The following is a 27,333-nucleotide window of genomic DNA, read 5'->3' as shown; positions in this document are numbered from 1 at the left end:
TTCATTTAATAAATGCGGGGTCCAGTTCCCTCCTCCCGAAGTGGAGCAGAGCCTTCCCTTCTTTCTCTCTTCCTCTCTGGGAGTCGTCGTCATGCTCTCCAAGGCCTCCTCCCTCATGGTCTTTCCCTGTTCCAGGGTTCGAATCTCCTTTCTCCCTCTCAACTCCAATCTCATTCTCTCCTCTCTTCTTTTTTTTTTCCTTTTTTTTATTTTTATTTCTGGATCTTTGATTGATCTCTGATTCCTTGTGTCGGATCTGTTTAAAATAATATATAGGATTTTTTTTTTGTTTTTGACGATTCTTTTTCCAGCGTAGATTCTCATTCTCTTGTAATGTTTCGATAATGTATATGTATGTTATTATTGAGACTGGTATGATTCGAAATGTATGAGGTTTTGCATCGTATGTGATTCGTCTTGAATCGGTTGATCTGGACGTTGTGATTAGGGAGAGAATTCCGTTCGACGTTTAGATGTGAGAATTGGGAATGTTTTGCGGAATGATGGACGTGTTTGGGTTTGATAATGGAAACTATGATGCGTTTGGAACTCTTGTGGCATCGGAGCCTGTTGGGAGGTTGTTTCGACGAGCCGGCTTATGTTCTTGTGATAGGTTACTGCTGCGAGAATTTTTTTCGCTTGATCCATGCCTAGTTGCTGCAAAGATAAGATTTTTTTTTTCTTTTTGAATGGTAGGAATGCATTTGTTGTTTGAAAATATGCATTAGGAGAAGCGTCACATTTAGCATTCTTGCGCTTATCTTGAGAAGTAGTGAACAACTTTCAGAAAATTCAAGAAGAGAAAAATGAACAAGCGTAAAGATGATTTGATTGTGGAGTTAATCCATCAGTTAGGTATATGGTTATGGTAGGCAAAAATGAAATAAGATAAAACAAAATATATATGACACAAGGACAATATAAGCAACCACACTCTTCTGCCACCAACTAGCAGGACTTGAATGTGAAGTTTGTGATGCAAGATGAGGAGTTAGATTTGTGTAACTGCATTGTCAGGCGGCCACAAAATATGAAGTTGAGGGCTTTTTTTTCCAGAGGGTTCAATTTGTTGGTTTCTTGCAGCAACAAAGAGAATTGCGAGGAAAATAAGAAGATAGAGGGTTTTTCTAGGGTTTCTATGGTTTGAATAGAGGAGCGGGAACTAAAATTTGTTGGAAAACCTTTGTTACTTTAGTTTGTTATTTTTTATCTTGAATCCTGATCCTTCTGATTTTTACTCTCTCTCTCTCTCTCTGTGTGTGTGTGTGTGTGTGTGTGTGTGTGTGTGTGTGTACTGGATGGTTTTTGGTTTAGTTTACTTAGTCAATGATGGCTCCTTGAGTGGATTCACTATCTTAATGCAGGTGGGAGATTGTTTTAGGAGTCTATTCTGGGAAAAGGCTAAGTTTAGAAGCATCACCAGGCACCAGTTATAGCACATTTCCCAGAGTCTTCTGTTATCTCCACCTTTAAAGCCTAAATATAAAATGATGGATTTATAACAAAAAATTCCACTCCGGTTCCAGATAAAATCCTACTCTTGCTTTTATTTTCTTTCTTTCCAGTCCCCTACTTTCTTCTAATTTCAAGTACTTGGGATAATAGGTTTACCATTTCTGTTCTTCTCTCACTGAGTGGCTAAAAGAGATATTGGTTCACCTGATTTTTTGTTGCCAACTTGCCATGCACCTTAAAGGAGTGTTAGTAAGGTTATTATATCTTTTGGAGAACATTGTCAGAACCCTGTACATTGGAAGGGACAAATACTTCTCTTAGGGCAGATGGAGTTATTCAAGCAAACCTTGGATTGGGGTAAACTTTTAAGTGCCTAGGCAGTGCTTAGGCACCTAGGCAGACCAGCAACTGACTCTGTTCATCCTTTGACGTTTCTAATGTAGAGGTGTTAACAAAGCATATCTAGATTATTGACCTAAAAATGTTGTATGACCCAAAAATGATCTAATACATATCTATGGAATAAAATTGAAGTATGGAAAAATTGTGAGATATACTTTTTATTTGGTGATCATCCATGATGATCATGACATAAAGCAATAATACTAGTATATCAGTTTACCTAAATCATACGTAGCTTACTCCTTGCAATGTGGCAGTTTCCCTGGAAACAATTGTTTTATTAGTAGTGCTATAGTCTGGGCTGTCATAGTCCACAAATCTATATTTGCGCTTCTATTTTCCCTTGTTTTCACTAATTCAATTCTTCCATCTCGTTTTGCATAAACTATGCTTGAAGAATTTGTTTTCCCTTTATATGATGGCTTTAATTGCTTGTTCTACTCTTATAGTAAGAATACCTTTTTCAGGTAAGAGGACGGCCTTGCATGTGGCCGAACATGGGAAAACACTGGTTTGGAAAACATATATTATATAGTTTTGGGACTGTATTTTTGAGGCCTATCAAGACTTTGTGTGGAGGGTATCATGCATATGGTGTTGGTGGGCTTTTGTGTAATATTACTAATGTGGCATCTTCTTTGCAAATTGAATTGGTGAGTTCTCTTATACTTTTAGACCTTTTCTATTGGATGTCTTCTGTACATGTTCAGAGCAAACCTATTGAATGTTGTTGTTGTTTGTTGTTGTTCTTTGAACTCAAACAAACTCAATGCTTCAATAGTTCAACTAAAAAAATTTCCTGTCCCTGAGAAGCTACATGGGAAAGTTATCTTTAGGCCTTTTGGCTTCTTTTATTATGTCTAGAAGTTAAGTCTTAACATGTGCTTTCCAAAATCTTGTATATATCTCTGAGAGATCCACTTATTTATGCTTCTGGAGCATCATTTAACCTATACAGCAGTATATAACCATCTACATAATGTTAGCATCAATGTGCTGTTTTCTGGATCACTATTTTAGAAAAATAGTTTTTAAAATTTGAGATATATTAAAATAAGATGGGGCTTTGAGCATGTGAAATTGCAGATTTGTTTCTTTAGATTGACATTATGCCAAACATCTGACTGATTCAACTTGGATACCGTTAAATTGTCATTGTTCAACACCTAACACTTGAGCTGCTTGGTTTGAATCATCTGTTAACTTTCCTTGCAAGTCTCGAGGGATCAATGAAGTTGCAGAATATTTGGTCATCCATTTGCTTGTCAAATAGTTGGGTTATATATTTCTCTGATGCTTTTAGCTAGACTGTAATGCCTAAACCAGATGTCCATATCCATGATATCCGTAGCAATAAGACGCTGTTTGCCATCATGATGCAGCTGGAGCTGTCACTTTCTGACAGTATGTAGATATAGGAAAGTCTACTATTCATAATCATTCCCCCATGTTTAGCCATGTACTGGGCCATGTTGAAGGACTTGATACGTGACGAAGTTCGAGCAGTCCTAATGACTCTAGGATAAAGTTCCTAATGATGCAACTCCTGCCCTGTCATCTTTATTTTTCTTGATCCTTAGTCCATCTTGTTCATCTTTATAGCTATAAATGCCACTGCATCCCAACTAATTTAATTGCATTTGGGTGACAATATTGAGGTTGTATTTTCACATGGTGTCGCAGGACCAACTCATCCTTGTCAAACTTAGTCATTGTTTTACGCACCCTGTAATCCTGTTTCTTTTTAATAGCACGATGGGCTGCTAGCAAGGTTCACCATCTCGGTACTGGATCCATACTGGTACTGTTACGGGGGAACTTAGCCACCATGCCCCACGTGACCGGCACGCGCGCCCAGGAAGACTACGGCAGCCCCTTGATCCAGCAATCCGACCCCGAGTCGGACATCTTCGGCTCCGCAGCCCGACCCCGAGTCGGCAGCCCCTTGATCCAGCAATCCGACCCCGAGTCGGACATCTTCGGCTCCGCAGCCCGACCCCGAGTCGGCTGCCCCTTGATCCAGCAATCCGACCCCGAGTCGGACATCTTCGTCTCCGCAGCCCGACCCCGAGTCGGACATCTCTCGACAACGACAGGCTATTCCCCAGAGGCACGCCGCAGCCTCCTGCTCCACTACTCCCTGCAACGGTTGTATTTGGCGCTGCTCCACGATCCCCTGTAACAGCCGTACAAGGCGGAGCTCCACTACGCCCTGTCATGGCCGTACCCAGCGCTGCCCCACGACGCCCTGTAACGGCCGTGTCAGTGGCAGCTCCATCGTGCCCCACGATGACGAACCCCCCTGAAAGACCCCCCAGCCTGGTATATATGCGGCTGGGGGGAGGAGGGGGGGGTAAGCGAGAACTTCCAGAGCATTCTCTTACTTGCTACTATTATCTCTCCTTCTCCTCCAATCTCCTCTGACTTGATCGTCGGAAGGCCCCCACTGCCCCAGTGGTGGTGCGAGGCTTGCTTGCAGGTTTTCCGGTGGAAGGTGGAGCGCAATCAACACCAACCAAGGCAACTCAAACGGAACCCCGTTCACACCGCTGTGCCAATCGTTCTCGGTTTGGACCACCAGCAACAGTTGGCGCTAGAAGGAGGGCGAATCTCAGAGCGATCGTAATGGCACGGCGAGGTGGTCGTGGAGCTTCCAATGCCTCCGGTCGCGGGGCCTCTCGCGCCTCCGGCCGGGAGGCCGCTGCGTCTCCAACACATTCTCAGCAACACTCCACCGCTCCACCTCCCATTCAGATGGTCGAAGCCGCTCAGTTCGACCAGTTAGCCCAGCAGGTTCGCACCCTCGCGGAGGCAGTGCAGAACCTGCAGGGTGTGATGTCTCGGGCGCCGCAGCGGGCCCAGGAGCCGCTGCTCCCTGAGCGCTCACCTGTCCTCCTCAACCCGCGCTCCTTCCTCTCCCATGGGGAGGAGCGCCGGCGCGAGGAAGATTCTCGAGCACGGTCCATTCTGCCGGGACCTTCCCATCGGAGCTGCGCGGGGTACGAGAGGCGGGCCCGGGCGCGTTCCCAGACCCCCCCAGTCCTCAAGGAACCCGCGCTCCAGTCGGTCCCCCTCTCGGTGCTCCTTGTCTCCCACCCATCGGTCGCGCTCCCTGGACCGGCGGGTGGACGATCTCCACCGACAACTCCAGGTCCTGAAGGGCCACTCCAAAGATCCCTTCGCCGACTTGGAGATCTCCTCCCAGCCGGCGCTTGCCTCGAGGATCCTGCGGACCCCGAATCCGCCGGGGTTTAAAATGCCGGCGATCGAGCCCTATGACGGGGCGGCGGACCCGCGGGATCACGTCGAGAGTTTCAGGACCCTTATGCTCCTCCACGGAGCATCAGATCCTCTCCTCTGCAAGGCCTTCCCGGCGACCCTCCGTGGCCCGGCAAGGGCGTGGTTCGCCGGCTTGGAGGCTAACTCAATCCAGTCCTTCGACCAGTTTACTCGCCTCTTCATCACCCATTTCGCCGTCAGTAGCCGGCGGCGACTGGTCTCCGACTCCCTCTTTGATGTCCGGCAAAACGAGGGAGAAAGCTTGCGGAATTATCTTACCCGCTTCAACAAGCCTACGCTGGAAGTTCGGAACCTGAGCCAGGAGGTGGCTCTTTCAGCCCTGAAGCGTGGCTTCCGAAAGGGTAGACTCACCTTCTCCCTGGACAAACGCCTGCCGCGGAGCTTCCCGGAGCTGTTGTCCCGGGCGAACCAGTATGCGGACGCCGAGGAGGCGGCCGCCCACCGGAGCAAGGAGGCCGCCGAGATCCCTCCAAAGCTCGGGAAGAAAAGGCGAGAAGAGGCACGCTAGAGGAGGAGCCCGACGCCTCAACGTCGGCGCAGAAGCCTGTCGCCGGCGAGGAACCACGGCGCCCTACGCCCTCGTTCTCCGCCCCGACGTTTCAACCGGTACACTCCTCTCCTGACTCTCCGGGCCCAGATCCTCATGGAAATCAAGGGGCGGGAGGACCTTCTGGTCCCGAGACAGATGAAGAAGATTCCTGGGAGGAGGCCCTCTCGGGCGTACTGTGAGTACCACCGGGACCACGGCCACGACACCGAAGACTGCTTCCAGCTTCGGGACGAGATCGAGGCTCTCATCCGCCGAGGGCGTCTCGGTCGATATGTGAACGACGGACGTCCCCCCACAGACCCGCGTCCGGCCGACCCGGCCCCTCAGGAGCCTCGGGAGCAGAATCGACCCGTCGCGGGCGTGATCCACACTATCACTGGGGGCTGCCCCCGGCCCGAGAGGAACGCAGGGGGCTCGACTGAAGCGTCAGGGGCAGCCGTCGCAAAGAGGCAAAGGGTCAGTAATGTAATCACTTTTTGTGATGAAGATGTAAAGGGGGTTCAGACCCCCCACGATGACGCCATGGTGATCTCCCTCACTATGGCAAACTATGATGTAAGGCGTGTTCTTGTGGATAGTGGAAGCTCAGCTGATATTTTGTTTTACGAGGCCTTCCAAAAGATGAGCTTGTCCAGACAATTGTTGCACAAAATATCCACCCCCCTCATAGGATTCACTGGTGACGCTATCTCGGCCGAAGGTGTCGTTGAGCTGCCTGTGACTGCGGGCGTTGCACCCGCAGAAGCCACGGTGCGGCTCGAGTTCTTGATCGTCCGTGTTCCCTCGGCCTACAACGCTATCCTCGGACGATCCGGACTGAACGCCCTTCGCGCGGTGGTCTCTACGTACCACTTGCTCATGCGGTTCCCCACGGCGGCCGGGATTGGAGAGATCCGAGGTGACCAACCGACCGCAAGGCAATGTTTCCTAGCAACTCTCAAAGGGAAGAAGCCCGTAGAAGCCTTAAGCGTCAAGTCCCTCGACGCCAGAGACGAGGTGGCCTTGCGGCACGGGGAGCCGGCCGAGGGTGTGATCGAAGTTCCCCTCGAGGAAGGTCGCCCGGACAGGACGATCCGGGTCGGCGCCAATCTCGACCCGGGAGCTCGGGCCCGGTTGATGGAATTCCTCCGAGCCAATGTCGATGTGTTTGCCTGGTCGGCGGCCGATGTACCTGGGATCGACCCGGAGGTCATTTCTCACGCCCTCAACGTCGACCCGACCCACCGACCGGTAAAACAGAAGAAGAGACACTGTGCCCCGGATCGGATCCGAGTGGTCGACCAGGAGGTAGACAAGCTCTTGGAGGCAGGATTCATAAGGGAGGTCAGCTACCCCGAATGGCTGGCAAATGTCGTACTTGTCCGGAAGGCGAGCGGAAAGTGGAGGATGTGCGTCGACTACACCGACCTGAACAAGGCATGCCCCAAGGATAGCTTTCCGCTTCCGCGGATAGACCAACTGGTCGACGCGACTTCCGGATATCAGCTGCTGTCTTTCATGGACGCCTTCTCCGGCTACAACCAGATAATGATGGCTCCACAGGACGAGGAGAAAACTGCCTTTATAACAGACCGGGGGCTGTACTGTTACAAGGTAATGCCCTTCGGTCTGAAGAATGCTGGCGCCACTTACCAGCGCCTCGTCAACAAAATCTTCAAAGAGCAAATCGGCCGGAACATGGAGGTGTACGTGGACGATATGCTGGTGAAGAGCCGCCATGCAGACCAGCACATCGCGGATCTGGAGGAGACTTTCGCCACCTTGCGGAAGTTTCGCATGAAGCTGAACCCAGCGAAGTGCGCCTTTGGCGCTTCGGCCGGGAGGTTCCTCGGTTTCATTGTCAACCAGCGGGGGATCGAAGCCAACCCGGACAAAATCAAGGCCATCCAAGATATGTCCCCTCCGACCAAAGTGAAGGAGGTTCAGGAGCTCGCTGGGAGGGTCGCCGCGCTCGGACGATTTGTGGCAAAATCGGCCGAACGCTGCCAACCTTTCTTCAAGGTGTTGAAACGCCCGAAAGACTTCCTCTGGACGGCCGAATGTCAAGCAGCATTCGACCAGCTCAAGGAATACTTGGCGTCTCCTCCCCTGCTGTCCAAGCCGCAAGAAGGGGAGATGCTCTACCTCTATCTGGCGGTCTCCCCAACCGTAGTCAGTGCGGTACTGGTTCGGGAAGAGGCAAAGCTCCAGAAGCCTGTGTACTACATCAGCCGGGTCCTACGGGATGCCGAGACGCGGTATACGAAGGCTGAAAAGATCGCCTTCGCGCTGCTGACCGCGACCAGGAGGCTTCGCCCCTATTTCCAGGCCCATTCTGTCACCTTCTTGATCGATCAACCGCTGCGGCAGATCCTCAGCAATCCTGAGAATGCGGGACGGCTGGTGAAGTGGGCAGTAGAACTTGGTGAGTTCGACATCCGCTACCAGCCCCGACCCGCCATCAAGGCCCAGACGCTCGCGGATTTTCTCGCTGAGTGCACGGTGCAGGAGGCGGAACCTAGGTCGCCGGAAACACCCAGCCTCGACCTCCCGATTTGGACGCTTCACATCGATGGGTCGTCGAACCCCGAAGGTGGAGGGGCCGGGCTGGTCCTTACCAGTCCTGATGGAGTAATAGCCGAGTATGCCTTGAGGTTCGGATTTTCAGTGACCAACAACGAGGCGGAGTACGAGGCCCTAGTCACGGGACTCAAACTCACCAAGGAGCTCGGCATCCGGCGCCTGAAGGTCTTCACCGACTCCCAGCTGGTGGTCGGGCAGGTCCGTGGGGAGTTCGAGGCCCAGAATCCGACCATGCAGAATTACGTCCGGAAGGTGCAAGCACTCATTCCCGACCTCGGCAGTGTCGACATCCAGCAGGTCCCAAGAAGTGAAAATGCCAGGGCCGACAGGTTGTCCCGCTTAGTGGGCGCAGACGCGCACAACTTGTCGAGGGCGATCTACCTGGAGACCCTGGATGCCCCGAGCATCGGCGAGGCTGGAGCGGTGATGGCGATTGATCCGGAGCCGTCTTGGATGGACCCGCTTGTCGCCTATCTCGCCGAAGGGATCCTCCCTGAAGACGAAGATCAAGCTCGGCGACTTGTTATGAAGTCCGCCCACTACGTACTCTATGAAGGGAGGCTGTATCGGACCTCGTTCACCGCCCCCCTCTTAAAGTGCCTCCGCCCCTCGGAAGCGGCCTACGTCCTCGGCGAAGTCCACGAAGGCGTTTGCGGATCACACTTGGGGGCTAGGTCCTTGGCGCACAAGATCATGAGGCAAGGCTATTATTGGCCTACCTTGTTGGAGGACTCAAAGGATCATGTACGGAAATGCGACGCCTGCCAGCGCCACGCCAATGTCCAGAGAGTCCCTTCTGTCCCCTTGGCACCAATCACTGCACCCTGGCCCTTCGCCCAGTGGGGAATGGATATCCTCGGACCATTCCCCGTCGCTTCAGCTCAGCGGAAATTTTTGATTGTTGCAATCGACTACTTCACCAAGTGGGTGGAGGCAGAGCCGCTGGCCACTATCACGGAGGCGCAAGTCCGGAAGTTCGTGAAGAAGAACATCATTGTCCGATTTGGGGTACCTCGGGTCCTCATCTCGGATAATGGTCGACAGTTCGACAACAAGCATTTCCGTGACTTCTGCGAGGAGTTCGGGATCGAGCATCGGTTCACATCTGTGTCGCATCCCCAAACCAACGGCGAGGCCGAGGTCACAAATCGGACAATCCTCCAAGGAATCAAAGCGCGAATCGGTCGGACGGGGCAAGCTTGGGTCGAAGAACTCGAGAATGTCCTTTGGGCGTATCGGACCACGCATCGGACCCCTACCGGGGAGACGCCTTTCAGCCTAACTTATGGCACGGAAGCCGTTGTCCCCGTGGAGCTCGGACTCCCCTCACCTCGGGTGGCCGCGCACCGACCCGAGGCCAATTCGGAGCAACTTCGAGGGAACCTGGATCTCTTGGAAGAAGCGAGGGAAATGGCGCAGGTTCGGATGGCGATGTATCAGCGGAGGGTGGCCCGATATTACAACTCCAAGGTCCGACCGAAGCTTTTCAGAATCGGAGATCTGGTGCTAAGGCGAGCTAAAGCATCTCAACCTGCGGAAGGTGGGAAGCTAGCGCCAAATTGGGAAGGCCCGTATAGGGTTCGCTGGGTAAACCGACCTGGCTCCTACCAGTTGGAGGCCCTAGATGGTCGAGAAATTCCAAGGAGCTGGAATTCCGCTAACCTGCGGATGTATTACCAGTAGAACGACAATGCCAGAAAGACAGTTCAAAAATGTATAACACTTTTCATTTCAATAATTTCTGGTTACAATGGCGTGCTCGTGTGATTACAAGGAATTCCCAGAGGGGAATTAGGGTGTAAAGAAAGTAAAGAAGAGGTGGAGACTCCGAGGAGCTGAAGATCTGGGATCCCGAAACCTCCATCCGAAGTGGCTGCAATCCCACCGGAAGTGGGTGCTTCCAACCGGAGGCGCCATCGACGTCTCACGAAAAAGACGAAGAGCCAGCGCGGATGAAGAAGAAGTGGACGAAGGAGAAGTCCACACTGCTCCTACCCAGAGGCGCCATCCACGCCTCACGAAAAAGACGAGGAGCCGCCGCAGAAGAAGCTCCCGCTGCCTCCAGGGGAACGCCACCTCCAAGGGATATTCCGGTCCTCCCCAGTGTTAGGGGAGAGAAGGAATACAAGGGAGAAGAGCATATGGAGGCGCGGTCCCGGATCAAGCGTCTGGCGCGGAGCTCAATCGGGAGGCTGAACTTCAAGGAGGGGAGACGTGATCCCGGATGAAACGCCTAGAGCGGAGTTCCGCCGGGGAGAACCTCCTTGTTGATCCCAGATGAAACGGCTAGTTGGCGGAAGTCGCGAAGGGCGCGCCTCCCGTTCCTTCGGTAGGGGTCTCTCAACCATGCGCCGGAGAGGAGGCCCACGATCCATGGCAACCTGAACAGCTCCGGCTTGGCAGGCTCCATCGCACCTGCACCAATATTTATAGCCAAACTGCGGCCCCCCGGTCGTTCCGATGCGGGTGGCTCCAATAAATGCGGGCGCATTGAATCCGGAGCCGATCCGGCTCTCGAGGCGTATCTTCCCGCGATTTCCTAAGCGTTATTCTCCTTAATCGCATTCTTTGTGCAGGACACTCCGGGTGGCCTGTACCCCTAGGTCCACATATCTCCGCTCGCGCCTAGGCCGCATCCGCCTCGAAGAACGCGCGTATCGCGGCCGCTTAACTGACACTCCTCGCAAGCAGCAACTGGCGATCCGATTTCCCAGGTAACCCCTCAATTAGTATTTAATGCCCATCTGGTGTTCCCCAGGCGACGCTTGGAGAGGAGGAGAAACACGATCGCAGCTGGCCACGGAGAAATTCCGTCGGGCGGCAAGCGACAGGCGCACGACCAGCGAGCGGAATTTTCCGAGGCTCGGCCCTCGGATGCCAGGCTAACCCGATGATCATCCCGGGAGCAGACTAGCCTGAAGCCCCGACCGGTCGCCTCGGCTTGCGCCAGCCTTGGCCGACCAACGAGCGGAATTTTCCGAGGCTCGGCCCTCGGATGCCAGGCTAACCCGATGATCATCCCGGGAGCAGACTAGCCTGAAGCCCCGACCGGTCGCTTCGGCTTGCGCCAGCCTTGGCCGACCAACGAGCGGAATTTTCCGAGGCTCGGCCCTCGGATGCCAGGCTAACCCGATGATCATCCCGGGAGCAGACTAGCCTGAAGCCCCGACCGGTCGCCTCGGCTTGCGCCAGCCTTGGCCGACCAACGAGCGGAATTTTCCGAGGCTCGGCCCTCGGATGCCAGGCTAACCCGATGATCATCCCGGGAGCAGACTAGCCTGAAGCCCCGACCGGTCGCCTCGGCTTGCGCCAGCCTTGGCCGACCAACGAGCGGAATTTTCTGAGGCCTGACAACTCTCAGATGCCAGGCTAACCCGATGATCATCCCGGGAGCAGACTAGCCTGAAGCCCCGACCGGTCGCCTCGGCTTGCGCCAGCCTTGGCCGACCAACGAGCGGAATTTTCCGAGGCTCGGCCCTCGGATGCCAGGCTAACCCGATGATCATCCCGGGAGCAGACTAGCCTGAAGCCCCGACCGGTCGCCTCGGCTTGCGCCAGCCTTGGCCGACCAACGAGCGGAATTTCCCGAGGCTCGGCCCTCGGATGCCAGGCTAACCCGATGATCATCCCGGGAGCAAACTAGCCTGAAGCCCCGACCTGTCGCCTCGGCTTGCGCCAGCCTTGGCCGACCAACGAGCGGAATTTCCTGAGGCCTGACAACCCTCAGATGCCAGGCTAACCCGATGATCATCCCGGGAGCAGACTAGCCTGAAGCCCCGACCGGTCGCCTCGGCTTGCGCCAGCCTTGGCCGACCAACGAGCGGAATCTCCCGAGGCTCGGCCCTCGGATGCCAGGCTAACCCGATGGTCATCCCGGGAGCAGACTAGCCTGAAGCCCCGACCGGTCGCCTCGGCTTGCGCCAGCCTTGGCCGACCAACGAGCGGAATCTCCCGAGGCTCGGCCCTCGGATGCCAGGCTAACTCGATGATCATCTCGGGAGCAGACTAGCCTGAAGCCCCGACCGGTCGCCTCGGCTTGCGCCAGCCTTGGCCGACCAACGAGCGGAATCTCCCGAGGCTTGGCCCTCGGATGCCAGGCTAACCCGATGATCATCTCGGGAGCAAACTAGCCTGAAGCCCCGACCGGTCGCCTCGGCTTGCGCCAGCCTTGGCCGACCAACGAGCGGAATTTTCTGAGGCCTAACCCTCGGATGCCTGGCTTAGCGCCGGAAGAAGTTCCTGAGGCCTAACCCTCGGATGCCTGGCCTAGCGCCAGAAGAATTTCCTGAGGCCTAACCCTCGGATGCCTGGCCTAGCGCCGGAAGAATTTCCTGAGGCCTAACCCTCGGATGCCTGGCCTAGCGCCGGAAGAAGTTCCTGAGGCCTAACCCTCGGATGCCTGGCCTAGCGCCGGAAGAATTCCCTGAGGCCTAACCCTCGGATGCCTGGCCTAGCGCCGGAAGAAGTCCCTGAGGCCTAACCCTCGGATGCCTGGCCTAGCGCCGGAAGAAGTCCCTGAGGCCTAACCCTCGGATGCCTGGCTTAGCGCCGGAAGAATTCCCTGAGGCCTAACCCTCGGATACCTGGCCTAGCGCCAGAAGAATTTCAAGAGTCGGGAGTCAGCGAGACGCTACCAAGAGTTAAAAAGAAGAAGAACGAAAGTGAAATGAAGAAACTCTATTTGAATTAACTTTCATTGTTTCAGGGCCGAGACCCATACAACTTGGCAAAACGCCAACACACAAAGAAAAGAACAAAAATACAGAAGGTCAGCTTGGAGGAACCCCCGGGTCGGGAACGCCGGGCACGTCCGCAGGGGGTAGGGAGGCGGTTGGAGAATCAGCAGGCAATGGCGCCGGAGAGGAGTCTAGAAGAGAGATCCCACTCAGGTCAATTTCGGGGTACTTAGCCGACACCCTTGTCAGGCCTTCCTCGAAGCCTAAGATAAAGGAGTCGGACCCCGCGTCCGACATGTCACGGACGAACTCGTCAGACTGACGATAGGCCTGTACCGCCTCCGACATATCACGGGTGAACTCGGCGGACTGACGATAGGCCTGTACCGCCAGACGCCCGATTTCCGCGCTCTTCTCGGCCAGCGCCGCCTCTGCTCGCTCCGTAATCTGAGCTTTTGCCTCCATGACCTTCGCCACAATCCGGTCGTCCGCCTCGGAGGAGACCCTCAGCAGATCAGCCCGAGCCTCCTTGTGCTTCGCCTCGGCAGCAATGCGAGCAGCCTCGGCCTCCTCCAAGCGCGAACGAAGCTCCTGGTCGCTCGCGCGGGACTCCTCCAAGACCGACTCCAATTCGCCCAGCTTGGCTTCAAGAGACCGGGTTCGGTTGCGGGCGTTGTCGGCTGACTGCCGGGCCTTCTCCCACCTCTCCCGGAAGTCGACAGCCTTCCGGGACTGCTTTTCGGCCTGCTCCTCCGCCTTCTTGATCTCGCCCTCGAGACCCGAGGCAACCTTGAGTTGCTCCTGAGCCTCCAACAGTTGCTTCTCGAGGGTGACGAAGCCGAGTGCCCGCTCTTCGGCCACCTGGAGCCTCATCTCGAGGTCCCTGGTCGTCCTCCCCGCCGCAGCCTGACCTCCCTCCTCTACTGCCTTCAGTTGGCTCTCGGCCCTCGCCAGAAGCCTCGCCTGTTCCTCGTAGCACTCCTCCAGGCGGATCATGTACTGGGCGAGTTAAGAGATAGGAAAAACGAGGGCGTCAGGCGGGGATCAACAGAGCCTATAAATGATGAAAGCGACCAAAAGAACACTCACCGACATAAGACAGACGCAGCTGGCAGCCCCGACGTCAGGGATCCTCATCTGCCGGACCTGCCTACGGTCCTTCTCCAGCAGCACCGTCTCGATGAGGTTTCGGGCGCCGGCGAAAGTGAAGGCCGACCCCGACTTCGCCCCGGAGCCGGACGGTGGTTCTACAGCCTTACCCTTACCCATCGCTTGGGGAAGAGTCATGCTGACCGTGCTCGGGGCGGGGGCCGCTCCAGGAATCGACAGGGTCCCGCTTGGCCGGGGCCTCGGCGCGCCCCTCCTTCTCGTGTCATCCGAAGCCGACCGAGTCGAAGGCCGGGTTGGGGACCGATCGCGTCCAACCCGGCCGTCTCGGGCACGCTCGGATGACACCTCCGGAATAACGATAGTCTCATCACCGGAGGGCTGATACAGCGCCAACTGTCGGTCCGAGCCCGCGGCGTCCCCCTGATCGGTGGGTCCGGACCCGTCTGTCGGCGTCGGAGTCGCCTGCTGGCAGGACTTTTTATCCGAGGGACCCCGCTCGGAGGAGTCCGTTTCTTCCTCCGGACCGCTTCCAGTAGGGACGTCCTACCAACAGCCATCGCCTTGTCCGACCGCATGACGTCGTCGATTTCTGCAAAAAGGACGAGATGGTCGGAGACTGAGAAGCTGATGGAAAGAAGAAACGAAAGAGGAGAAAAAAGCTAAAAAAGAAGTGGTGGCGGGCTCACGGTCAGCGGGGACCGAGCTCAGGCCGACGTTCACCAAGGTGTCCTCAGAAATAAGGCGAGACACCGGGGGGAGCCGGCCCTCGGCAACCAACCCCTTCAAGACGGCGACGCCATCGGATTCCTCCCTCGACAACCTCGATAGGCCGATCGGGGACTTCATCGGCGTCTCCCAGGTGGCCCTGATTTCCCAAGAGGGATCTACGTCATGAAAAAGAAACGCTCCTTCCAGCCGTGAATGGAGGAAGGAGCCTCCTTGACGAGGCCGCACCCTCGCCGCGCCGCAAAGCACCACCACCCTCTGTCCTGGGGGTGGCCGTTCAGGCCGTAGCATTCCCAAAAGACATTCAGGGTGGCGGGAACCTCGTGCATGCGGCAGAGAACCTGGAAGGCCGTCAGGGCGCGCCATGAGTTCGGCACCAGTTGCGTCGGCGCCACTCTTAAACCCCGAAGCACCTGCACAACTAAGTCCGAGGGGGGAAAGCGGAACCCGGCCTGAAGAATGCCCTCATTGATGGCAACCTTCCCTGGAGGAGGATGGGACATCCTCTCCTCAGGCCCCGGGAGCGTAACATTGCAGGCCTCGGGAAGGTGGTATCGAGCCACGAACCTATCTAGGTCTTCGGCGACCAGCTCCGACTTAATGCGGTCTGCTCTCACTTCGCCCATCCCTAATGGCCAGTGAATCTACGGTCAGGACGGGGTCAAGAAGGGGGAAAGGACCGGAACGACTGGAGTACACTAATACAAAAGGAGAAAGTATGGAGAGCCTTAAATTGAAGAATGGGGCAACTCACCGGAAGAGAAGGAAGAACGGCTCCGAGAGCGTCAAAGGAGGAGCAAGCGAACAGTCCGACGGCAATGACGGCAGCGTAAAGGAGAAACTCGAAGATGTTTGTAAAGAGAAAGGCGGACGGAGGAGGGCCCCCGGTTAAATAGGCGGAAAGGTGGGTGACGCCTCGGTGACGCCAGAGGACGCCTGGCTGCCGAAGGGTCGCTCGCGCCCCAAAGGCGAATCGACGCCATTAAGAAGGATGTCCGCCGAAATCCTCAGACTGCCAGGTCAGCAACAACCGCCATACGCCATAAAGAAGGCGGGGAGCTCGAAGCGCGCGCGCCTCTCTGAGGGATGGCGGCAATCTCGAAGCATCACTCCCTTCACCCGTTCCCCTTCTGGTTCCGGGCTCGGAAGTGGGGGGCTACTGTTACGGGGGAACTTAGCCACCATGCCCCACGTGACCGGCACGCGCGCCCAGGAAGACTACGGCAGCCCCTTGATCCAGCAATCCGACCCCGAGTCGGACATCTTCGGCTCCGCAGCCCGACCCCGAGTCGGCAGCCCCTTGATCCAGCAATCCGACCCCGAGTCGGACATCTTCGGCTCCGCAGCCCGACCCCGAGTCGGCTGCCCCTTGATCCAGCAATCCGACCCCGAGTCGGACATCTTCGTCTCCGCAGCCCGACCCCGAGTCGGACATCTCTCGACAACGACAGGCTATTCCCCAGAGGCACGCCGCAGCCTCCTGCTCCACTACTCCCTGCAACGGTTGTATCTGGCGCTGCTCCACGATCCCCTGTAACAGCCGTACAAGGCGGAGCTCCACTACGCCCTGTCATGGCCGTACCCAGCGCTGCCCCACGACGCCCTGTAACGGCCGTGTCAGTGGCAGCTCCATCGTGCCCCACGATGACGAACCCCCCTGAAAGACCCCCCAGCCTGGTATATATGCGGCTGGGGGGAGGAGGGGGGGTAAGCGAGAACTTCCAGAGCATTCTCTTACTTGCTACTATTATCTCTCCTTCTCCTCCAATCTCCTCTGACTTGATCGTCGGAGGGCCCCCACTGCCCCAGTGGTGGTGCGAGGCTTGCTTGCAGGTTTTCCGGTGGAAGGTGGAGCGCAATCAACACCAACCAAGGCAACTCAAACGGAACCCCGTTCACACCGTTGTGCCAATCGTTCTCGGTTTGGATCACCAGCAACAGGTACCATCCTATTATAGTGTCGGTACGCGGTACATACGAGACAGCGAGGTGTACTGAGTGTCGGTACAGTACAAGACTGCATACCGGTTCAGTATGGTACACTCAGTACGGTAAAGTATCAATTGGTATGACAAACCTTGATCGATAGTGTAGTTCTCTCTTTTGATTTATTTAATATAATATAATTCTTTTATTCGCAAAAAACATAGTTTTATATAATTCTTGTTTCTATTTTTTTGTGTAACCTACGTTTACACAAAACCATATTGGTTTCAGCTTGAGGTAGTTCATTGTGGTCCTCATAACCTTCTTTGCCATCAAGCAGCTAAGAAAGCGTGTGTTCAGTCTTCTTATTACCACAAAAAGTTGAGTGCATACTCTATCCGTTGTTTGCAGTACTTATCCGATTTTTCCCACCTTTAGTTACATATCCTGTGTCATCCATGTGGAATAACATGGCACAATGGTAACATTTGTCATTGCGATCATTGTATCCTTTCATATTATGAGTTGCACCTGATATTAATTGCTTTTTTTAATAGAAAATACTTGAGTCTGTGTTAGATATCATTCTTTGCGACCTGCTCATATTCTTTCATTCTTTGGCATCCTAGGCAAAATTTCAGTTCCATTATTCTAAGGTTCTTTTCCCCTGTTTTGGACTATGTGGAAGAGACCCCCTTAACCCAATTACTTAGCTAAATGGCTATTTACACCTGGACTAAATGAGTTTAAAGGAGATAGAGCAGGAACACATAGTCAACCCACCTTTTACTCACTTTAGCCTGGTTAACCTAAATAAATTGGGTAAATTTACTCTGTGAAAATGGTAAAATGGGTCTATCTGGTTAATCCCTCCATTTTTGGTCTGAAGTTATTCAGAGAACCCTGTCAACTTGGTTTCATTATCCTAACACCAAAAGGGCCTAAGAGTAACATTTATTTTATGCGGTGTTTTGTTAATCATGTAGCTACATTATCTATACATGTTTTGTACATAATTCTAAATAGTCTAAAACTCTAAATTGTGTATGGCTTGTTATCTAAGGTCATCCTTGTGATCCACAAACCTGGACCCTAGCTGAACGTAATCTAAATCTGTATACATATGGGTTGGGTACCGGTTCAGAAATAGACCCATTTAAAATTTAGAGTCCTGATCTGGTGCAAGTGTATCCAACCTGATTATACTACGCAGTCGGGTATATGATTGATTTTTATGAACCCAACCTTACCTGGACCTGATAGTTTACCTTGTATGTAATGTATGTCTTTGCTTTTATATCCTTCACGTTTCTTGTAAAATTTATTAATTGTAACATATGTCATTATTGAGTTGTTTTGAAGACATGAAGGTAATTGAACTTACTAAATGTTGCCACCTACTTGCGACTTGAACCTGGACTGTGTCATACCAATTCAAACATGGTGAGTGTTTGGTAAGGTAATGGTCTTGTCATATTTGGACCACCAGTCCGACAGACCGAGTGAGTGTTACGAAGTTCTGGCTACCCGAACCTGACATAATTCTTGGATGGGTAAGGTTTGGGTCAACAATTTAAACCTGAACCCCCTAGAGGTCCAAGTTCAGATTGGGAAGTATCTGGACTAGATCCCACCTGAAAGCGTCACTATATCTGTTTGGTAGTCTTCGAGCAGTGTATCTATGCAGGCATTGTTTTGACATTCTTTTGCTGTTGAGACAAGGAAATGATTTTCATCCTTTATCAAAAAAAAAAAAAATCATTGACCTTTCAATTCAAATTAGGACACACTGTATGAAAAACCTGTTTGAAGTATATGTGAAACGGCCACCATAATCTTGTCCCGCACAAAAGAAAAACAATGCATGGACAATTTTCTGTAATTGTGTTTTGAAACTTGAAAAGGCCCATAGGATCTGAAACTATAAAAATATTAAGAGGGCAGAACTTCAAGTTGTGCCAACCATTTTGACTAATATAGCATTTTGAGATATCTTAGATATTTCTTTGTTCTATTGATTGAGCATGACTCCTGTAACTTAGGTGACATATTTAGCCAAACTGTTGCTACCTAGAGTTGAAGAAAACAGTTGGATAGCTTTGATAAATTGACAATCATGTATGCATTTATATATACATGTAGGGGCACATGGTTCACGATCAAAACTTGAATCGCCATTTTGGTTTGGAAACTTTGAAATGCGTTCTCAATGTTCATTCTTTCTTTCCTCTTCTATTATCTATCAATTTATAAATTTAAAACTAAGTTCTTCATGCCTTAAGCACAAAACCTCCTTAATGGACTATATTATTTTGAGCCAAAGGTCCATGTTTGTCATACTAACAGCCTGTTGGATGCCAGAACAGCTTATTCCCGGATAAGATCTTCTGGTTGGGTTGAGGTCTTGAAAATGTAAAACATCGATCTTGGAAAATTTTGAGAAATTGGAGGAACTTTGGAACCGAATGTCCTGGTTTTTTGAGAAGATAAATCACCTATTTCTCAGAAAAAGTTATCCAAATTTTTAGGAGCGAAATCATCGACGACCTCCCCAGATTATTGGGACTCTTTTCCAGAGTTACTGTTTTGATCCTTTAAACTTCTCAGTTTGCAGATAACATCCAGTGATTAGGCAGTCCAGCAGCCAAACAGGGCCTAAAGCCCTTATACTACTTTTTAGGTTCTGTTTATTTGGCTTACACTAATATTCGTTGAAAATTTGCCATGATTTCTTCTAGTTACTTTATTTGGCTTTACAATCTATATGGATTTAAATATTCACCTTGCTTCAATCAAAAAATTTCATGGGCTGGAAACACGGAAATAGCCTCTCCACATGTAGGGGTAAGATTGCATATATCTGACCCTCCCCATACCCGTAATGGCGGGAGGCTAGTGAAAATGGGCTGCCCTGCTTCAATCTGAAACCTTGGCCTGGTTTCAGAAATCTTGTCAAAATTGTCAAGCTGGCATATATCCTGTGGATGTTATACATAATGCTTTTGTAAATTCTCAATCTTTGAGTATGGGCTTGTAACAACTGTTGGAAATCCGGTCTTACAAAGTGATTCATCTGTCATCATTAGTCATTCTCAGTAGATAGTGTTGTCCGCTTATAGTTGTCTGATATTTCATGCTGATCTCTTAAAAGTATCTGGACATGGAAACCACTCTTAATTCATGTATTCATTCATAATGTTAATTTGTTGTATATTTTTGCTAGGTACCATGCCTCCAAGATAATTATGCATATCTTTTGCATGACACGGATACAGGTACAGTTGGAGTTGTAGACCCTTCTGAAGCTATTCCTGTTATAAATGCACTGGAAAGGAAAAATCAGAACCTAACATATATACTAAACACTCATCATCATTATGATCATACTGGCGGAAACATGGAGTTGAAAGCAAGGTATGGTGCAAAGGTATGATGCAGTTACTCTATTTTGATTTTAGAAAAGTAGCTGAGATGACCAATTTACCTTCTTTTTTTGTTTTAAAAGCATTGTCCTTTTCCACTTCTATGAAAAGAGAATGTCGTATGTCACATTTTAATAATTAGTTTTTACTCTGCAGCTTTTATTTCATGTATTTAAGGATTTCTGAAGTTTGTAGGTTCTCTGCTATTTGGCCTTAATTTTGGTGATTCATGTAGACTAGTGATCAGTAGTGTACCATAATGGGCTGAGTTTTATGTAGTAGAAGTAAGCTTTTTGTCCAAAGTTTTATGATGCTGAACGTGCTTAATTGATTCTATATGGACAAATGGATGGATGATTTTAATCAAAAGCATTCCAAGATGTTGCTTTGTTGTGGGTTGTCAAGTCATCATCAGTCTATGGGACTTTAGAATGAGCCTTTACGGTCCTCTCATGTATATGTCCAGCTAGAAAAACGACAAAGCTGGAAGTGTCCATGTTCTAGGGTTGATTAATCCCTTACTTTTTTCATTGTAGGCTGGAAACTAGAAGAAAGAAGGTCCCGGTCTCCAGTACATATACAGGAAATAAATTATGAACCTAAGAGTGATCTCTCATGGTGGCCTATTTGGCCCTCCCTAAGACTCATCTGTGCTCCAAACAAGGGCCAAGTTCAAGTTTTCTTTTCCCCCAGCCCCACTTATTTTGTTCTTTCCCTTCATGCCTATTGAAGGTTTTTTCAAAGAATTCAACTACATGGAGACTGAAGAGATGAATATTGTAGAGTTCACTTCTAGAAAAACCTAGATATTTTTACTTTGCTAAGTATAACCTTTATTACAGCTATATTCATGCCTAGCCCTACTGTATCATGAGTCTATATTCATTGATGTTGGCTCAAAATAATTTTCTTTAAAAGAATGTACTGGACCTGTACAAATAAAGTGGTCACTCTCATGACATAACTCTTGCTTCTGATCTTCTGTAAATAAACTTTCCTTCTTTTGGCCAACTCTGTTATTCTTGTTCTAGTGCTATAGTATTATGCCATTATTTCTTTTTAATGTTACTGATATTAATATTTCTATGACACCCATTTGATATTATTTCTTTTAAACACTTAAGTTGAATATGTGCCATGTTTTTTTGTGGGTTGCTTTTGTACTAACCTTGAATAGGCAATATTTAGTGTGCTAATGACCTAGCATACTTACCTTTTAGGATGAGGAGCACATAAAGTATATTTTGTGGTAGTCCATTTCATGCAGTGGATGTTTCTAGACAGTTAACCTGTTTTACCACACAGTCACACTTCCATGTAGAAAGAAAATCCAGATAAACATGGATCTAGAGTAAGCCTACGTGTTGCAGAATAGCACAGTTATGTAGCTGCATATTACTTTCCTGTTCTGCAAAGTAAGATGCATGCTAAATGTATACAAATAAATAGATTGTTTTGGGGAAGTTTTAAGCCTTCTTATAATCTTGTTCAGTGACTTCATCTTCTGAATATAGGTGATTGGTTCCAGCAAGGACAGGGACAGAATTCCCGGCATTGACATAGCCCTTCATGATGGGGAAACATGGATGTTTGCTGGTCATCAGGTGCTTGTGATGGAAACTCCTGGTCATACAAAAGGTCAAATTTATAAAAATCACCTGAAGCTAACGGATCTACTTTTTTCCAACTTCATGTGATATGTCGGTTGCCTCATTAGGTTATGCATATAATGCTTTTCCTGCTCGTGGTTTATCACGAACAAAAATAATCTATTCGATGCTTTCTTTTGTTTTGTATTTTAGGCATGGGAGTTTCTTACTAACGATCAAATTTACTTGTTCGTATGACACGGTTATTTTATAAAGGTCTGAATTGGAAGTCTTTTTCTTTGTAATTATTAATAGTTCATTTTACTTACCTATGACCCTGGTAACAATTTTTTCAGTTATGGTCATTCTTTTTCTTATTTATTTTCTAGTCTTTTCATGACTTAATAGATGTGCACACCCTTCTCTGAATTTTTATAACTTTTTAACTTATACTTTCTTTTGTGCAGATATTTAACAAAACCATTCTGGACATTTCTTGAACTGTTTTACCTGAATTTTTTGAATAACCAAGACAATTAGAGAACATGGATTACTATGTACATATTAGAGCTGTTATATCTAGGCATGTAGTATACTATTTAGAATAAATATGCCAGATATTCTTCTAATCTAAACCTTGCTTTCTGGAACCTTAAACAGGTCATGTAAGCTATTACTTTCCAGGATGTGGAGCAATATTTACGGGGGACACTATTTTTAGCTTATCTTGTGGTAAACTTTTTGAAGGAAACCCAGAAGAGGTTTTGTACTGAACTCAGAATTTTTTGTTTGCAATCATGGATTCTACCCCAATAATTACTTTCATCTGCTGAAGATCTGACTTGGTTGTTTGAGCAAACTAACCTCTGTTTCTGTGCCCTAAAGTACAATAGACAGAAATAAATACGATGCATATATATAATATTAGAATCATACTATCATTTCAAGAAATGAAGTTCATAATGCATGCATTTAATATTAGAATCATATAATATAATTGTATCTTATATGTAGTTTCAGCAGATTTTTCTATAATAAGAATCTGCAAAATTCTCCTGCTGCAGATGTTTTCTTCACTTCAAAAGATTATGTCTTTGCCAGATGAGACAAACATATATTGCGGCCATGAATATACGCTGGTATGCAATTCTGTAGGTCTGTGAGTGGCCACACTGTGATCTGCTTATCGGAATTTGCTTTGCTTTTGCTTCTGACAGAACCCATGGTTTACTTAAACTTGAACAGAGTAATTTAAAGTTTGCCTTGTCCATAGAGCCCAATAACGAAGCACTTCAAGAATACGCGGCACATGTAGCTCACCTCCGCAGTAAGAAGCTGCCAACGGTAACTACCAGAATCTCCTAGATTTATTGACTTGAGTGTGATTAAAGATACATGATTTGCATTGTTTCTGTCAGGCCACATGGTGATATTGTAATTCAATTGAGTAAAGCGCATTTTCGAAGTGAAAACTAGCGATACTTTGTGATTTACTTAGATTCTGACAGATAATTTTGTGCATGTATCCTAGGTTCCAACTACACTAAAGAAAGAAAAACTTTGTAATCCATTTCTGCGCACCTCCAGTCCAGAAATCCGGCAGAACTTGAAAATCCCATCTGCTGCAAGTGATACGCAAGCCTTGGGTGTCATCCGCCAAGCAAAGGATAACTTTTAAGGCAGTGCTCTTGCTCGACTTGACACAGGTCTGTATTATTTCATGGGAAACAAATATATGTATATCGCCTCTTCGTAATATGCCCAATTACAATCAATTCCTTCGCTGCGGATAGTTTACATTGTTGGACACCATGTGAAATCCTCCTCCAATGTCAATCTCATTCAGTGTTTATGTTCTTTTTGCACACTGCCAATATGCTATACTGCAGTAAAAAAGTATCAGGATTTATGTATGGCATCGTTCTTGTTATAACATCACCTTGTGCAAGATCCACTTGTGTTATCAAGGATTGTTGGTGGAAAGAATGACAAGGATCGCAATTCTGTTATCAAGCATTTCTTGCTATTAGTTCTTCTGGCAAAGGAAAATTTTGGGATATCTGAGGAGCAAGTGAAGCTATGACAAAACATTTTAGAGTTGTATGTAGGGGATTTTGCGGTAAAAGTTGACTTTATTTTCACATTTGCAGAAAAGACACATTTATTTATTTATTTATTTTATATATATATTATTTATTTTTGCCAGAGCAGTCTGCAGTAGGTGAATGCGCATATTTTATTTTACTTGCTCTTGCAAGTAAGAGCAAGAGCAAAGGTATAACGATTTCACAAATTTTTAAAAATGGATGCAAATGTTGGTTTTTTTAAAAGCAAAATTGACAATTAAGTTGATTTTTGTGCAAAATTTCTTTAATTAATAATTAAGTTGATTTCCTTGCAGTTCATTCGCATGGATTTCATTCCTTGGAGTCTGCATTATAATAGTAAAAATAATGAGCAGGAGAGGGGTAGGGCTAGGAGACCCATCCATGCTATAATTATCTAGATTCTGGTACTTAGCGATGCATCATACAAGTCCTAATTTATAAATTAGTCATGTTGAACTGATAAATAGTGGGAAACCTTGTTATCATGGCCATAGTGGCAAGTGCTTGCTTTTCCTCTTTTTTTTTTTTTATTTGAACAAAATTGATGAAAGGATCTTCCTATTCCAGCTTCCAATTACTTGCCAGAAAGAGTTACTCAAGGTTAGGACTGGGGTCCACTGTGACAGAATTGAGATGCCACCTAGATTGGGATCTTAAGACACATGTTGAGACTCAATTTGCTACACAGGCTCCTTTTTTGATGAAGAAAAAGCTCCAAAGGGGCGGTAAAAAATACCTTTCAAATTTGGTGAAGGTGGAAGTTGATCTTGGACCATTCCATACAATTATCACAAACTTTACTAACTTGGAAAGTTGGCACCTTCAAATTTATAGATTTCACACTGCAAGAGATACTGAAATGCAAAATAAAATCGTGAAAGTAATCTAAGACTTGTTTCGGTGGTAACACCTAACCCATTACCACCTAATCATGGATTCGGTATTCCGATGGTGCATTTCTAAAAATTTATACCTAAATAATTACAATGTGATGGGTTTTCTTTTTTCTCCTTTTCTCTTAAAAAAATTGTGATGCATCGTGGAATCAAGTTCTACTCCGAATTCTCGTCTCCCATGTAAAAAGTGATCTTTAGATCAGAAGCATCAACCGAACAGCCAGCACGGCGCCTCGGTGGTTCTTCTTACAATCCCTTCAGACTCCCTGCAACGTTTCTTTCTCTTCTCATATTCTGCCAGTGGTGGAGCTCTCTGAACCGCTTAAGAACTTAATGCTCATGTTTGCATAAGTGACATGCTTAGCCTCGTCTTCTTCGATGAGTACAGCACTGCCGCCGAGAGGCCTCATCAACCGGCGGTACTGCCATCGATGAGCTCCTCTATCCATGGGGACTGCAATGGTGAGATTGGCGACCTCGACGACGGTATCGAGGGGTTTAGTGAGGTGGGCTGGCAGGAAGTGCGACAGGATGAAGGAGGGGTGTCCGAGGCGAGGCGAGTAAAATTATGCTATAGTTGGAGAACATCTCAAAATATTGATAAGGAAATTGAAGTTGAATTATACTATAGTTGTTGATGAAAAGAATTAGTAGACATCAACATGGAGCTAGACCATGCGAGGGCGCAACAAAATTCTGGTTGTAGATATCTCTGTACTCCTGTTAAATGGCAATTCTAGTGTTGTTGTACCAAATCCTTTAAGGAGAGTTGGTGAGGCACCAGCCACCAAACAAAATGTGAATGGTGGATGGTGATAGCTCCCTTTAGGCTCCTTTCCCTGCTGTTGGATGGTTGGCTTGATGTGGTTCTGCTAAAGGATCGAACCAAATTGGTTCACCTAACGAACTGTTCCAGGTTCAGCTAACAAATATATATTGCTCATCATCCTTTCATCCTTCCAGTCATCATGCACTCTAATCTTATCATAAAAAGTAATGTGGGATGAAAACGTAATCTTAAGCGGTGAAATGAAGTTAACTCATGCTTTATCGTTAAAACTAAACAACAAAAGACTGGGAGGTTGGTACAAGATGATTATAGTGTTCATACTCTGGATTTTTTTTAAAAATAAAGTAGGGGGGAAAACTTCACTCAATTCATTGAAATAATGAAGAAAGTTGGGGGGGGGGGGGAAATGTTCTTCTTCCCCCCTCCTCTTTAGTTCCCAAAATCAGGATCAAACAGCTAAGAGATCAGGTACATTCATCTTGGAATTAATCTTCTACCAAAGGTGGCAACATTCAGTTTAGCAAAAATAGCTCCTTTTAGGCTTCTCTTCATCTCCTACCACAGTAAATTTGATGTTTGGTGAGAGCTGAGTGAAAAAAGTTGGAAACTAAACAAGTCCAAAATTTGTGAATTTGTCTCATAATAAATCAAAGAGCAGCAATTAGCTCCATGCCAAGAGATCGAGGCATTGTCAAATGAGATGATTCACTATAGGCCATGGAAAGAAACATGTTGCCATCTCCTAAAAGTTTATTATTATTAACTACAAAAATTAAAAGGATAAGTCTTGAAAAAATGTTTCAAGTTATGTACATGACCATCAAAATAGTTCTTGTAGTTCCGGAAGGTTGGAAACTTTGCCTTCCGGGAGAGGCTCCGGATTTGAGTACCTTGGCATAAGGTACGTATGACATGACACAGTATCTGTTTCATAAGGTGGTGCATGAAAGAAGTGGAGGACAGGCCAGCCAGCTGCTCATCTTGTTTCCGTCCTATTAAATAAGTTTAGATATTAATTAGTCTTATAAAAGTACTACACTCATAAACCAAATATTATGATAAATGAATGCAAACTTAGGAAACGGATGATGGAAGAAACCTTTGTAGCTAGTACATTGGTAACAGTAAAGGTGACATATGGTTATTTAGGCATGGGAAGCTATTTGAGCTCAACTGCTGCAATTAGCTAATTACCTAATGCTTAATTTTTTTTTAATTGTTGGAAGCCTTCTTTCTATGTAAATGTTATTGCAATTGATCGATCGATATAATTCAAGGTCAGTGCCGGCTCGAGCCTTAGGCGACTGAGGCGGTCGCCTAAGGCCCCCGGCCCAGGGAAGGCCCCCACCGGAAGATGCTGCAGCTATACAAACACTCATTCCTTCCATTCTCGTCTTCCCCCCTTCGTCTTCCACTCTTATCTTTCATCCCTTCTCTTTTTTCGTTTTGGTCTTGGTTTTCCTTCCCTCATATTACTCCTGATCCAGCTGGGCCATCAGGAAGAAAGATAGGGGGATCGGAGATGGACTTCTTGGAGGGTGGAGATTCTTTTAATTTTCTCCTCTCGGTTTCTTCTCCCCTCTTGGGTGGTAGAGAGAGAAAAGGAGCTAGAGGGAGTTGAATGGCTGCTGTGCTGTGATATTGCAGTTGCTGCTTGGGTACTCACTTGAAGGGGAGATGGTGGGATGGGACTTTTATTTATTGGATGGAGTGAATTTTCCATAATGCCCCTACTTTCTCTTATAGAGATGTTCAATTTTTTTATTACCTTGACAATGAAGTGCCATGAGATAACCATTTCCTATTCGGCTTTTGCTTGAC

At 48.4% G+C, this 27,333-nt stretch overlaps 1 protein-coding gene across 2 annotated transcripts; it reads left to right on the top strand.

Moving 5' to 3' along the window:
- LOC103706041 (hydroxyacylglutathione hydrolase 2, mitochondrial-like) lies at positions 1-23,727 on the top strand. Of its 2 annotated transcripts, none has more exons than XM_039114352.3 (8): positions 1-136; positions 2,325-2,510; positions 19,931-20,134; positions 21,644-21,767; positions 22,379-22,479; positions 22,783-22,873; positions 22,992-23,062; positions 23,250-23,727. In XM_039114352.3, exons 1-8 carry the CDS (start codon positions 92-94, stop codon positions 23,394-23,396), a joined length of 969 nt encoding a protein of 322 aa, XP_038970280.1. In that variant the 5' UTR covers positions 1-91; the 3' UTR covers positions 23,397-23,727. The 2 variants fall into 2 exon arrangements, with proteins under 2 accessions (XP_038970280.1, XP_008788218.2); XM_008789996.6 differs by having other exon boundaries at positions 2-136; positions 22,783-22,857; positions 22,964-23,062.
- Positions 23,728-27,333: the final 3,606 nt, after the last annotated feature.

This window comes from Phoenix dactylifera, chromosome 2 (assembly GCF_051530095.1).
Source record: "Phoenix dactylifera cultivar Ajwa chromosome 2, Ajwa_hap1_PhDact_Kaust_v1.1, whole genome shotgun sequence".
Taxonomy (NCBI): Eukaryota; Viridiplantae; Streptophyta; class Magnoliopsida; order Arecales; family Arecaceae; genus Phoenix; species Phoenix dactylifera.
The sequence above is the reverse complement of the archived record's forward strand: the minus strand, read 5'-3'. Positions and strand labels throughout refer to the sequence as shown.

What these genes read in the sequence shown, in the direction of transcription:
- LOC103706041 (XM_008789996.6), top strand. Translation starts at nt 92, where the DNA reads ATGCTCTCCAAGGCCTCCTCCCTCATGGTCTTTCCCTGTTCCAGG. An exon ending in AAGCAAGGTATGGTGCAAAG is followed by an intron (nt 20,135 to 21,643) that starts GTATGATGCAGT and finishes TTCTGAATATAG; the next exon opens with GTGATTGGTTCCAGCAAGGA. An exon ending in TTGAAGGAAACCCAGAAGAG is followed by an intron (nt 22,480 to 22,782) that starts GTTTTGTACTGA and finishes CTCCTGCTGCAG; the next exon opens with ATGTTTTCTTCACTTCAAAA.